The following is a 13,752-nucleotide window of genomic DNA, read 5'->3' as shown; positions in this document are numbered from 1 at the left end:
GTTCTCCTTCTAAGAAGCACACAGTGCTGGATTATTTCAACATTGGGTGTAGAAGTATCCTTTGCTACAAAGCAGGCAGGAGTGTTCTCTCCCCTTTAAGAAACCTTGCTTTTCCCAGATGTATCACTTTTCTCAAAACCTTGGGAATAAGCAGCTTGTTTTCCCTCGTCCCAGGGTCTCCAAACAGGAGACAGAGCCAGAATGCTCCCAACCTCCCCAAAGCACTCCTTTAGATGGGGCCAATTTCATTTTCACTCAAAAATTCTCCTCGCTGGCATCAGCCCTGCCATAACAGCCCCGGATGCACTAAACATCTCGGCCCTGACTCAAAGGTTTTCTTCCTAACCGTCATTACCGTGGACAATTTTAAATCCCATGAAAACCACCTAAACGACCTCTTGCTTCATATTTTGCTGACTTCCTCTATCCCAGCAACTTTTACTGCTGCTCTAAGAACTTAATCCCAGGAGTGCTCCATGGAGCTTAGTTCCTGCAATTATTTCACCTCTGATATTTTAGAGTAGACAATCCCACTCCTTAGGGAAAAAAAAAATCCTTCTTTCTCCCCTCCCCACAATTCCCAAGAAGCCTCCAGTCCCAGCTCTCCCCATTCATCAGCCCCTTAGGGCTTCCCCTCCCCCTCTCTCTAGCATGTGCCTTGCAGTCAAGCATTTCAACCATACTTGCCGGTCACCACCAACCCCTCTCTATCCCTGAATGAACTCACTCAATTGCTTCTCTGCCTTTTATTCCACTGGGTCCCACCAAGGAAAATCTGACCATGTATTGATGAGCAACTAATGGGAATGTGAGATTTCTAACCACAGCAAGGCCCTCAATGCACTGGGTCTTCTGCCATCAGGGATTCATAACAGAGGCACTGCCAAATCTTTTCAACAACCCTTAAACCACCTAATAATTCTAGCTACCATTTACGGGCAGGGGGTGGGGGGACAGGATGGGGGAGCAGGATAGCAACACATAATACCAAGTATTATCTTAGGAGCTGAATATACTGTACTAATAACCATCATAACCATTAAGCAGTTACTTAACCTCTCTGTGTCCCATCTCCTCATTTGTAAAATGAAAGAGCACTACTGTCTTCATCAGCCTGTTGGGGGTACTGAATGAGATAATGTACTTAAAGTGCTGGAAATCACTCTATGGTATGCAATTCTCAATAAAGATGAGCTATTAAAATTGAGAATGATGAGGATAATGATGAAGACGGTTACCCTGAACAGTTATTATTATCCCAATTTTACGGATAAGAAGATTAAAGACACAATATCACACAGCTAGTAAAGGATGGAGAGCAGTTTAAACAGAGGTCTGTCTGCTTCCAAAATGCATGCTTTTTCAATGCTACTTCCACCCCAGAAGACGGGTAGAATTTTTCAATGCTACCTCACTTCAGAAGACAGCCTTGCCTGCCATGTCACAGAGGAGAAACAAGGCTATCAGATACCCTCAGGCTTGTAATTAGGAGAGGGCTCAGCTGACACGGTGTATATGACACGAGAAATTTATAAAGAATTCCAAGGAAACTCAAGATTAGAGATACATAATTCCATGTTTTAAAAAAGACAGAGCTGGGCTTCCCTGGTGGCGCAGTGGTTGAGAGTCCGCCTGCCGATGCAGGGGACGCGGGTTCCTGCCCCGGTCCGGGAAGATCCCACATGCCGCGGAGCGGCTGGGCCCGTGAGCCATGGCCGCTGAGCCTGCGCGTCCGGAGCCTGTGCTCCGCAACGGGAGAGGCCACAACAGTGAGAGGCCCGCGTACCGCAAAAAAAAAAGAGCTTCAGCATGTTTTTGTTGTTGTTGTTGTTTTAAAGATTTTTTTTTGTGATGTGGACCATTTTTAAAGTATTTAATTTGTTACCATATTGCTTCTGCTTTATATTTTGGGTTTTTTTGGCCTCGGGGCATGCGGGATCTCAGCTTCCCCGACCAGGGATTGAACCCGCATCCCCTGCCTTGGAAGGCAAAGTCTCAACCACTGGACTGCCAGGGAAGTCCCTTCGGCGTGTTTTATGATAACTCATTCCAAGATATTTTTCTCTATAGCTGTCACCTTCCATAACAATAAAATTACTTTACCCAGAAAAAAGTCTTAATGAAATATCACTTTACAAGTTTTAAGTGAAAGAAGTATTTGAATAACCTTGTTTAAATTGAGTGGCCATGAGCTTTTATGTTCAACAGCAGACATTAAATTTGAGTCAACTTGTTATTCAACATATATTTGGAAAATTCATATATATAGAATATATGTATTCTTAAAAATCAAGAGATTTTTTCTGAAATAACATGGAAGGTGACCTACATGGAGAAGCTGCTTCTCTTCTGCCTGCCCAGTTATAATTCTCTCCCATTCTGGTAACAGCATCACCACTCTCCCACTGTTTAGCCATATGGTTAGGTGAGGTTAATGACACCAATTGGCTGCAGCAGCGGGCACGTGACCCAGGCCTGGCCAATGAGAGCCCACGTTCCCCTGGCCCACTGACTGGTTCAGGGAGAGGCACCTGACCCCACGTCCTAGCCAGGGAAAGCCTAGCCCTAGGACTTTTGATCAAACTACGGAGAAAGAGAAGCTCTTTTTCTACAGGAATTATTAAGCTGATGAGATAGAAAGTGGCCATCTCCATCACCACTGGGGGAAAGCTGCCTTAGCATGGAGCCAAAAACAGGAAAGTAGAGATGAGAGTTTCTTCCTGTCATTCAATCACCTGGATCCAGCTGTGACTAAGGCCTAACCCTTGGAAGTTTTCCGTTACACATGCCAATAAATTCCTTTATGTTTGTTTGTTTAGGCCAGTTTAAGCTGGGCTTCTGCCATTTCCAACCAAAAATATCCCAACACGACCTATTTGTGCCAAATAGCTAAGATAATTCGCAGAAATAAAATAAAAGCATGGCTGGGGTAAGACGGGAATAAAGACACAGACCTACTAGAGAATGGACTTGAGGATATGGGGAGGGGGAAGGGTAAGCTGTGACAAAGTGAGAGAGTGGCATGGACATATATACACTACCAAATGTAAAACAGATAGCTAGTGGGAAGCAGCCCCATAGCACAGGGAGATCAGCTTGGTGCTTTGTGACCACCTGGAGGAGTGGGAAAGGGAGGGTGGGAGGGAGGGAGACGCAAGAGGGAAGAGATATGGGAACATATGTATATGTATAACTGATTCACTTTGTTATAAAGCAGAAACTAACACACCACGGTAAAGCAATTATACTCCAATAAAGATGTTAAAAAAAATAAAAAATAAAAGCATGGTTGATTCGCAGGTTTGTGAAAATAGCCAAGTGTCATCACATTGAATTTACTTCTGTTTTGTTCTGCATGTTAGTGTACTGTGATTTATTTTTGAAAAGAAAGGGAGAGAAAAAAGAAAGTCTCGGGCTTCCCTGGTGGCGCAGTGGTTGAGAGTCCGCCTGCCGATGCAGGGGACACGGGTTCGTGCCCCGGTCCGGGAAGATCCCACATGCCGCGGAGTGGCTGGGCCCGTGAGCCATGGCTGCTGAGCCTGCACGTCCGGAGCCTGTGCTCCGCAGTGGGAGAGGCCACAACAGTGAGAGGCCTGCGTACCGCAAAAAAAAAAAAAAAAAAACGAAAGTCTCACTCCTTGATATACATGTGGGTCTGTCTTATGATGATTAAATTTCTATATATCTTCACCCATGCTTTCCTCCTTATCTCAAGTTGCTAAGGGGACCCTTCTATGTTTTTAATCCTTCTTGCATGTTGTAGAATCTATGTACATTGATAACTCCCTCAGCCACACAGATAACACCTCCCCAAACTACCCTCAGCTCTTCGTACTCAACTTGCTCCTACCCTTTTGCCTATGGGCACACCTACCTCTCCTCCATGTAAAAAATAAACAGAAAAAGAAAAACAGACTTCAATATACAAAATCATCCATACACATAACTAGGTAGAAATAATCACAAAGAAACGGAAGAAAACAGTGTAAAATATTAATGATGATTGTCTCTGGTGGGAGAATAATAGCTGATTTTTTCTTTTTTAAAAAAATACTTTTCCATACTTTCTGAACTTCCTTAGTATTCCTTTTATAACAAATATATTTCTGGGACTTCCCTGGTGGTCCAGTGGTTAAGACTGCGCTTCCACTGCAGGGGGCACGGGTTTCAATCCCTGGTTGGAGAACTAAGATCCCACAAGCCACACGGCATGGCCAAAAAAAAAAAAAAGAAATGTATTTCTTAAAATATGCTTCCTCTTTAAGCTACTAACATCTTTCTATCCCTTACTGCCTTTTTGTTGTAAAACAAAAGACCAGGCATCCCTTCCTCACTCCTAAGTTCGCTTTCACCCTGACTCCATCAGAGAACTCACATCACCCAACTGAAACCAAGTGACCAGTGTGGCTGTCACTCTACATGCACTGGCTTCTCCTCTCCCTTTAGCCCATGTGATCTCTTTGGATCATCAGCCATCCCTTCCCTTGGCTCAAGTTTGAAACCACAGGGTCATCTTCGCCTCAGATTTTCCTTTCCTTTACTTCCCCGTTCAGTCATTCAACGGGTCTTATCAATTGTATTTCCGAGTGCGCCTTGAACACACCACCTCTGCTCCTTTCCAGTGTCCTGTCTGCTGTCTAACCCTCTCGTGGCCTCAGCGCCATTAATCCCCTGTGCCTCCACCCCTCCCCCATCTCACATATCCCACTGCCTTGGGAGTCATCACCCTAAAGCTCAAACACAGTCATGTAATTCCCCACCTTAAAATTCTGAATGGCTCTTGAATGCATATAAAAACCAAGTACAATGACCGGCCTGGCACCAAAGGCCCTCCACAAGCCGGCTCCAGCCCACCAGCCTCATCTTCCACCTCTGCTGAGCCTACACCACAGGCTCAGGGCAGACTGGTTGACTTCCCAGAAGAGCTGGGGCTCTCCTGCACCCATGTGCCTCCTTTCGTGCTCTTTCTCCTGCCCTGGGTTGCCATCCTTCTCCTTCCTACACAAACTCTTACTCACCCTTCAAGACCCAGACAAGCATTAAAATTTGACTATTTAATAATTAACTATTTTAATAATTAACACTTAAAATCACACTGTATTTTGGTCCCCAGTAGCCACTGACCTACTTTAGGGCAGAAATATCATTTTATTTGTTATTAAATCCTGGCTTCTTGCCTATAGAAAGCAGGCAAATAAACAGGTAAGTGGAGATATAATAAAAATCCCAAACCTTCCCTAGAGAACTATTTTTATTATATATTAAGGGAGTAATCATAACGTTTCTGACTTGTAAAAAACAATCGTAATTCCCCCCCCAAAGGCTTTTACGTGGTCTGTACACTATGGTGGTTGCCCTATTTGAGGTTCTGTACTCTTAGCAACCATTACGTGAGTTTGGCCACTTCTTTTGCCTTGAAATCAGTGTCTTCAGATTTAAAACAAAAAGAAAAAACTTAAATCTTCATAATATAAGTTTAAATTGTCTTAATTTCTTAGCTCCTTTCATGGCGCCCCCTAATTTCATAGCACCCCCCAATGTTATGGTCAAGCTTTATAAACCTACAGCTTCTGATTTTTTCTTTAAAAGGGTTTGAATATACCTTTTGTGCGAGGAAAAATAACACTATAATATTCTTCAATTTTTTCCAATTAAATTTACCATATTTATTTTTTAAAGGGTCATTTATTGAGTAAAATTACGTCTTTTTAGTTATAGAACCTATGAGGTACACGAAGCCACAGGAAGTTTAAATTCTAGAGAATTCAGGATTTTAGAAAGTAGTTAAATGGCATCTCATGTCCTGGAGTAGTTAATGTTGACAAAATGTCCACAAAGGTATCACTAAATCTCCTTAGAAATTTCCATGCTTCTGAAAGAAAGAGGAAGTCATGAAATCAATCTCTCCTTAAAGAGAAATGATGGAATTCATTTATTGAACACTATGTCCACAGCACGATACTATTAACTAGAGGGGAGTTCTCTCAATTCCCAAGGGAGAAAAGACAAGGAGATAAATAACACTATAAGCCCAATATGACATATCTTAAGACAGGTCCAAGCTGCTGTAAAAGTTCAGAAGAGGAAGACATATCCAGTAGAGAGATCCAGGAAGTTCCTCTCGTAAAGGATAAGATATAAACCCAGGAGAACAGATAGAATTTTCACAGACAGAATTGGGGAAAATGCCATTCCAGGCAGAGGGAACAGCAAAAAAAAACAAGGAGCCAAGACAGGAAACAGGAGGTCAGTTTGAGACCATGAGAGTAGTCTCAGAGCAGGACTTCAGCTCACCTCTGGGTCCTTGGCCTCATTCACTCTCTAACTGCAGGGTTTCCTTCCCCCTAAAGCCTGAAACCTAAAGGGCCTTCCTATTCCCAAAGGATTCTGGGCTCAATCCCGTGGGCAGTGGAGACTAATCAAAAGTTGGGAGTGGAGGGCCTAAAAGGGCAGGGGATTAATCTGGCAACAACATATAGAAAGGGAGGGAGAGACTGAAGAGAGACCCAGATACTGCAATAACAGGAACAGGTAAGGATGCTGAACACATTGTTGCTAAACGTTTTGGTAATAAACTCAACCACTGCAACCAGGACACTGAAGCATTCTATACTGCCTCCTTTTATATGGGACTCGAAAGTCCCATATAAAAAGCTTATTTAATTCCCAAAAAACTTTACAACCCTATTCTAATCTTCTCCAGATTCCTTTTTATAATTAAAAAAAAAGTCCAACTCTGCTTTTGACGAAAGCTTTTAAGGCCCACCACTCCGTTTGCCCCTGCTGTGAAAGCCTTTAAGAAAGGTGGGAACTCGTACATGTGTGCTGGCGGGGAAGATACAGCCAGGCGCTCCTCTGCCCATGCACAGGAGCCTTCACCCCAGCCCCACTCCCAATAAAAACCAAAGCTACTCACCCTTTCCTTCACTCAGACTGAATGGACCAGTTCGGGAGCCACCCCGCTCTCCCCAGAAAGCCTCATTATGTGAGCAATACACCTTTTCCTACCCTCTTGGTGTGTGTGTGGCACCATCGGTCTTGACATCCAAACCAGCTGGGGTGGCTTGGGCAGAGGTTGATTCCACAATCCATGGAGTGACTGCAAACACTCTTTTTGTTGTTGTCGTTCTTGGGGTTCTCCATCCCCACCTTCTCCCTCCCCCAATCCCAATGTCCAGCTCCCTAATGGCACTTTTTTTTTTTCCAGAACTGCTGATTTTTATTTATTTTTTTCACTGAAGTATAGTTGATTTACAATGTTGTGTTAGTTTGTGGTATACAGCAAAGTGATTCAGTTATATATTTTCTTCATATTCTTTTCCATTATGGTTTATTACAGAATATTGAATACAGTTTCCTGTGCCACAAACACTCTTAAATAGTGAACTACTGCAATGTCCTTACTATACCTAGATTTGAGGTAGGAAGATGCAAAGAAGGGGCATGATGGAAACACTGAAAGGGTCTTGTGGTATGAAGTTCAACTTAATATTGATTACCTTGAATGGTCATATACATTCACTCAAACGTCTAATTATCGACTTTAAAACGATTCAGCGTGCGTTTGGTAAATGCTTGGCTCCAGGCCCTCCTCACGGGCTAAACTCTAAGATGTTGCATAGTCATAGGAGCTAGGTGCTTAATTCTTCCATAATCACTTGCTTGCAATTAGAAGAAATCTCTACACAAGCTGGTATAGAAACAGAGTTAAACATTTCCCTTTCTTAAAGCTCTGAGTTAAAATGCTAGGGCAACTGAAACGCTAAAATGAAAAGTCACAAATAAACCCATTCTTCAAATAGCCCTTTAGTTATAAACCAAACAATAATCTTAATTTGTGCTCAGTACAGAAAGTACTTCCATGTCTTTTCAGCCAAACCTACATATCTAAAGGTCATAACCATGAAAACAGTGTCTTCCTCAGAAAGAGTTTAGAAAATCATAATATTAAGTACTTACACATCTTTAGCTGCTCCTGCAGGGCCTAGAAAAAAAGAAAAAGATAGCTTTCCATTATCTTGATAGTATTGCTACAAAAATCTTAAGCCCAATACCCAACTAAAATAATATTTTATAAGAGATGAGTTGAGAATATGATTTTTTGAAAGATCATCTTAAAAAAAGAAAAGGAGAGCAGGAAAATCATAAAATCCAAATCTTCGGTTTAGAATTTATTCTGCCCATTTTTAACAATTCCTATAAATTATAAGGTGTTGTTTCTGAAAGGGATTTTACAGACCGCCCAAACTAATCTGCTCATTTTACAGATGAGCAGATTAGGAAACTGACAGATTTGAGAAATATTTTCTTTTCTAAGCTAGTACCTACACGGAACTGTTATAAGTCACGCTATGTACTAATCATAAAGTAAAGCAAAGTCACAAGACAAAATGGAGGTGATGTCCTAAATAAATTAGCAAGACTCAAGGATGCCAGCCCAGCTCCAAAAGGAGTAACATACATTTCTAACTCTGCTTCTATTTGCTACTGAACCCTCTTGTTTCTGCTTCCCACTCACGTGCCAAAAACAACCCATCTCTTTTGGACCCCAGTCCTATCACTTAACACAGATTCTCTGCCCACAGCACAGTTCCATCTGCACTTCCTCCCCCTAATATCCTTACCTGAACAATACAGAACTTGGTTCCAACTTTACAAGCCACATGGCATTAAGTATACTTTAATCTCTTAAAAACTCACTTCCCTCTTGTGACAAATGAGGAAAATAAGAATACCTTTCTCAAAGGTTATTGTGAAGTTCTTTAAAAGATGTATATCCTTATCAAAATACTAATGACATTTTTCAAAGAAATAGAACAAATAATCCTAAAATTTTTATGGAACCACAAGAGACCCTGAATTGCCAAAGCAATCTTGAGAAAGAACAAATCTGGAGGCATCATGCTCCCTGATTTCTAACTATATGACAAACCTATAGTAATCAAAACAGTATGGTACTGGCAAAAAGCAGGCACACAGATCAATGGAACAGACTAGAGAAACCAAAAATAAACCCATGCATACATGGTCAATTAATTTATGACAAATGAGGCAAGAATATACAATAGGGAAAGGACAGTCTCTTCAATAAATGGTGTCGGGAAAACTGGACAGTCATATGCAAAAGAATGAAACTAAACTATTATCTTACATCATATGCAAAAATTAACACAAAATGGATTAAAGGCTTAAATGTAAGACCTGATACCATAAAAACTCCTGGAGGAAAACACAGGTGGTAAGCTACTTGACACCAGTCTTGGAAATTAATGCTTGGATCTGATTCCAAAAGCAAAGGCAACAGAAGCAAAAGTAAACAAGTGGGACTACATCAAATTTTAAAACTTCTACACAGCAAAGGAAACCATCAACAAAATGAAAAGACAACCTACTGAATGGGAAAAAATATTTCTAAATCACATATCTGATTGGGGTTAATATTCTAAATATATAAAGAACTCATGAAACTCAACAGCAAAAAAGAGAGAGAGAGAGAAACCAACCTGATTTTAAAATGAACAAACATCTGAATAGACATTTTTCCAAAGAAGATATACAGATGGTCAACAGGCACATGAAATGATGCTCAATATCACTAATCATCAGAGAAATGCAAATCAAAACTACAAGATATCACCTCACACCTGTTAGAATGGATACTATCAAAAAGACAACAAATAACAAGTATTGGTAAGTGATCTGGAAAAAAGGGGGCACCAGTGCACACTGTTGGTGGGAATGTAAATTGGTGCAGCCACTACGGAAAACAGTATGGAAGTTCCTCAAAAAATTAAAAACAGAACTACCATACAATCCAGCAATTCTACTTCTGGGTATTTATCCAAAGAAAACAAAAACACTAATTCAAAAAGATATATACACCCCTATGTTCATTGCAGCATTACCCACAATAGCCAAGATTGAAAACAAGTGTCCATTGCTGGATAAATGGATTAAGGAGATGTGAGATATATATAGATATACCTATATATATAAGAGGCTAGAATAATAGAATTCTACCCAGCAATAAAAAAAAGAAGGAAATCTTGCCATTTGCAAAAACATGGACGGACCTTGAGAGAATTATGCTAAGCAAAATAAGTCAGAGAAAGACACATACCATGTGGTTTCACTTATATGTGGAATCTAAAAAACAAAACAAATGAAAACAAAACAAAAGTCAAAGATATAGAGAAAGGAATGGTGGTTGCCAGAGGGGAGGTGGGTTAGGGAATGGGCAAAACAAGTGACAGGGGTCAAGAGATATAAACTTCCAGTTCTAAAATAAATAAGTCATGGGGATGTCACGTACAGCACAGTGACTACAGTCAATAATACCGTAGAGCATACTTTAAAGTTGCCAAGATAGTAAATCCTAAAAGTTAACTATGCATGGTGACAGATGGTAACTAGACTTATTGTGGTGATGATCTCACTGTGTATACAAATACGGAATCATTTCATTGTACACCTGAAACCAATACAATGTTATATGTCAATGACACCTCAGTAAAAAAAATTTAATAAATTTTAAAAATTATAAAAAGATGTAAACAGCACAAAGTCTGGCACATAAAAATAGCTCACTAAGTTGTTATTATTAGCAGTCACATTTTCCTTAATATCTCAATTTCCATATCTATGAAATGGGAATTAAATTAACTTCTGCACAAGTCACAGAGGTGTGAAAATAAAGGAAAATGTGCTACAAAATAAACAACTAAGTCTGCAAAAAAGTTATTGCCAAAATTGTAAAAACTGTACCCCAGTGATATTAATCTAGGATCTATAATTTTGCAAATTCAAAGCAGAGCATAAAGGTAATCAAGACTATGTCTCAAATAAATTCTTTTAAGGCTTTGACCAAACCTGAACTTTGTAACAAACTTGAGTCATTACTCAGGGAAGAGTAACATTTCTGTTCCCACAATTCTCATTAAAATTATATAAATAAAAACTGCTTTGGAATCTGAGATCATAAAACCAAAAAAGAAAAACGTAAAATTTTTTAAACCTTAACATAAGAACAGTGGAGTGTTTTGATAGGTAAAAATAAAGGATTAGTGCCACCAAAAACCCATAAAAATTAACGTTTTATTTCAGAGTCAAAACAAGCATAAGAATCTGGAAGAAAGTCTAAAAAGAAAATAAATATCCTCATTTTCTTATTTTCATTTTCATGGAAAAGGACAGGGAATGATTGGGGGGTTGCTGCACTCAGGGGAAGGGAGAGCTGGAGGTGTTGGGAACTGATTCTGTGATGTCTTACAGAGAGAAGAAAGCGATCATGATAGGTCATGAGTGCTGGGCCTTTAGAGATGAAGGGCCATCAGGCACAATCCACAGGGAGGGCACAGCAGACAGAAGCTGCCCCACTGTGTCTCAGGGAATGGCAGCAGGGTGGTAGGGAAAGAACAGCGTGGAACTGGAAGGCAGAAGACCCAAGTAAAATTCCTGCTCCAGTATTTGTTTGACAGTCACTAGTTCACCCAGCTTCAGTTTCTAATACTGGGCCGACAAAGACAGCTGAGAAGACAAAGTACAATAAATGGCTGTGAAATTCACTTCAAAACAGCCACACGTTGCCTCCTCAGTGCCTATTTTAATCAGCCACCAGCAACCCTGCATCCACTTCACCTTGACTGCACCAGGCTCCAGGCACCCTTATGGCCGCTTCCCTGCTGGGTTCACCATCTAACATCCCAGCAGGCTCAAGGCAGATGCCACGTACTACCTTCCAGAAGGAAGTCAGCAGGCCATTTCTTCTGTTCTCAAATGTCCCTCATTTAAAGGGCAACGTCTATTTAATAACTGCAAAGTGAAGGAGGCCAAGAAGTCAAAAACACTAAATCCAGTATATACATATGATACATATGATACATATGTACACTCCATCTTTATAAAAGGGAAGAAGATGTGCCTCTTCTTAGGAGCAAGGTAGCAGGGGGTTAATGATAAGGTTATAACCAGGGCAGGTAGAACACGACTCCCAACACACAGCTTCACAGAGAAAAAGGAAAAAAAAAGACGACTGTAATTGTTGAAACCCTCAGCAAAACTATCAGAATATCTAGGCATATAAAATGTGAAATATCTCTTTGTTCTGCAAAAGTATAAAATCATAAAATTATTAGAAATAGAAGAAAAATTCTGATTACCCTCAGTGCAACATTTTAATCACACTTCACCTATGTATTGATTATAATTAACCAGACGGAGAGTTCTTCTCTAGATAATTCATGCAAAAGATCCTTTGACTACAACTATTCAGATAGTGCCAAAATCCCATTTGCTTTAAGTTATGTTTATGGTTCATGTGATTCATCATTTATTGAACAAATATTTATAGTGGTGTAGCTACTTCTTTCAAGCCGTCTGGGATAGAACATTTGTTCCTGTTAGTACCACTTCATTTCCTGCCAAAATGACTCTTTACTATTTGAACATAGCCGTGGTACCTTAATATAAGGGAGGCAAGGTAAAAATGTTTCTTGTGTGATAAAAGCACCACAAAATATATAGACCATTAGAATTTTTGTCAGTCAAAAGATTTAATGACTATTTTCCTAAATTGTAGTACTGATAATTATAATTTTAAATATCTTCCTAAAAAGTAGAAGGCGGGAAGGTCTGCTCTCAGAAAAGTATCATATAGAGTTCCAGTGACAAATATTGTAAATGGTTAGGGTATGTAAAGAAGAATATTTCCTTCTGAATGTAACTGTTTCTTTAACACTTAAAGATTATTGCTTGTTCACAATATCACTTCACCGTTATTATGTACACCGTTGGGTTTTTTTTTTTGGCCGCTCTGCATGGCACGTTGGATTCGCCGACCAGGGATCGAACCTGTGCTCCCCGCAGTGGGAGCGTGGAGTCTTAACCACTGGACCGCCAGGGAAGTCTATACCTTTTATCAATACTTTCATCAAAAGATTTTAAAATTGTATTTATGATTCTCCAAGTCAAAAGCCTCAGTCACTTAAAAATGCATAGCAAATTCAATTTATTTTAAACATTTAAAAAACTTAATCTGATATTGAGGAGTCATAGAAAGATATTTGATCTTTGTTCCCCATTCCTGGCACAGAGCTTCTAGAACCCTTGGAATTTCCTGAGAGATAGGGGTGATCGGAACCTCTTTCATTCCAATGAGGAGACTCTTGGTAGCCCCTATACAGCTTCAGGACGGGAGCTGGTCACCAGAAAAGGCAAGGCTTGATTAGAAGCTTGGAACTTTCAGCCCCATTCCCTGTCCTCCTGGGAAAAGAGAGGGGCTGGAGATTAAGTTAATCAGCAATGGCCAATGATCTGAACAGTCATGCCTATGTAGTGAAACCTCCATAAAAAACCCTATAAGGGGCTTCCCTGGTGGCGCAGTGGTTGAGAGTCCGCCTGCCGATGCAGGGGACGCGGGTTCGTGCCCCGGTCCGGGAAGATCCCACATGCCGCGGAGCGGCTGGGCCCGTGAGCCATGGCCGCTGAGCCTGCGCGTCCGGAGCCTGTGCTCCGCAACGGGAGAGGCCACAACAGTGAGAGGCCCGCGTACCGCAAAAACAAACAAACAAAAAAACCCTATAAGGACAGGGTTCTGAGTTGAACACATCCATGTGCCAGGAGGGGCCAGCCCCCAACTCCATGGAGACAGAGACCCCCTGCCCCTGAGACCCTTAACATGTCCCCTGTACCTCTTCATCTGGCTGTTCATTTGTGTCCTTTATAAGAAACTGGTATGTTTAAACCAGTAAGAAA

The 13,752-nt window shown here is 40.7% G+C and overlaps 1 protein-coding gene across 2 annotated transcripts in view; it reads right to left on the bottom strand.

Moving 5' to 3' along the window:
* LOC309830076 (overexpressed in colon carcinoma 1 protein) overlaps positions 1 to 13,752 on the bottom strand; it is a 51,937-nt gene that overhangs the window by 29,288 nt on the left and 8,897 nt on the right. For both annotated transcript variants that reach the window (XM_082666388.1, XM_082666387.1), the window contains exon 2: positions 7,960 to 7,984. In XM_082666388.1, coding sequence (XP_082522514.1) covers positions 7,960 to 7,984 — 25 coding nt within the window. The remainder of the gene's footprint in view (positions 1 to 7,959; positions 7,985 to 13,752) is intronic.

Source organism: Grampus griseus, assembly GCF_964374135.1.
Source record: "Grampus griseus genome assembly, chromosome: 11".
In the NCBI taxonomy this organism is placed as follows: domain Eukaryota; kingdom Metazoa; phylum Chordata; class Mammalia; order Artiodactyla; family Delphinidae; genus Grampus; species Grampus griseus.
Note: the sequence above shows the minus strand (reverse complement) of the source record. Positions and strands in the feature narration are given on the sequence as shown.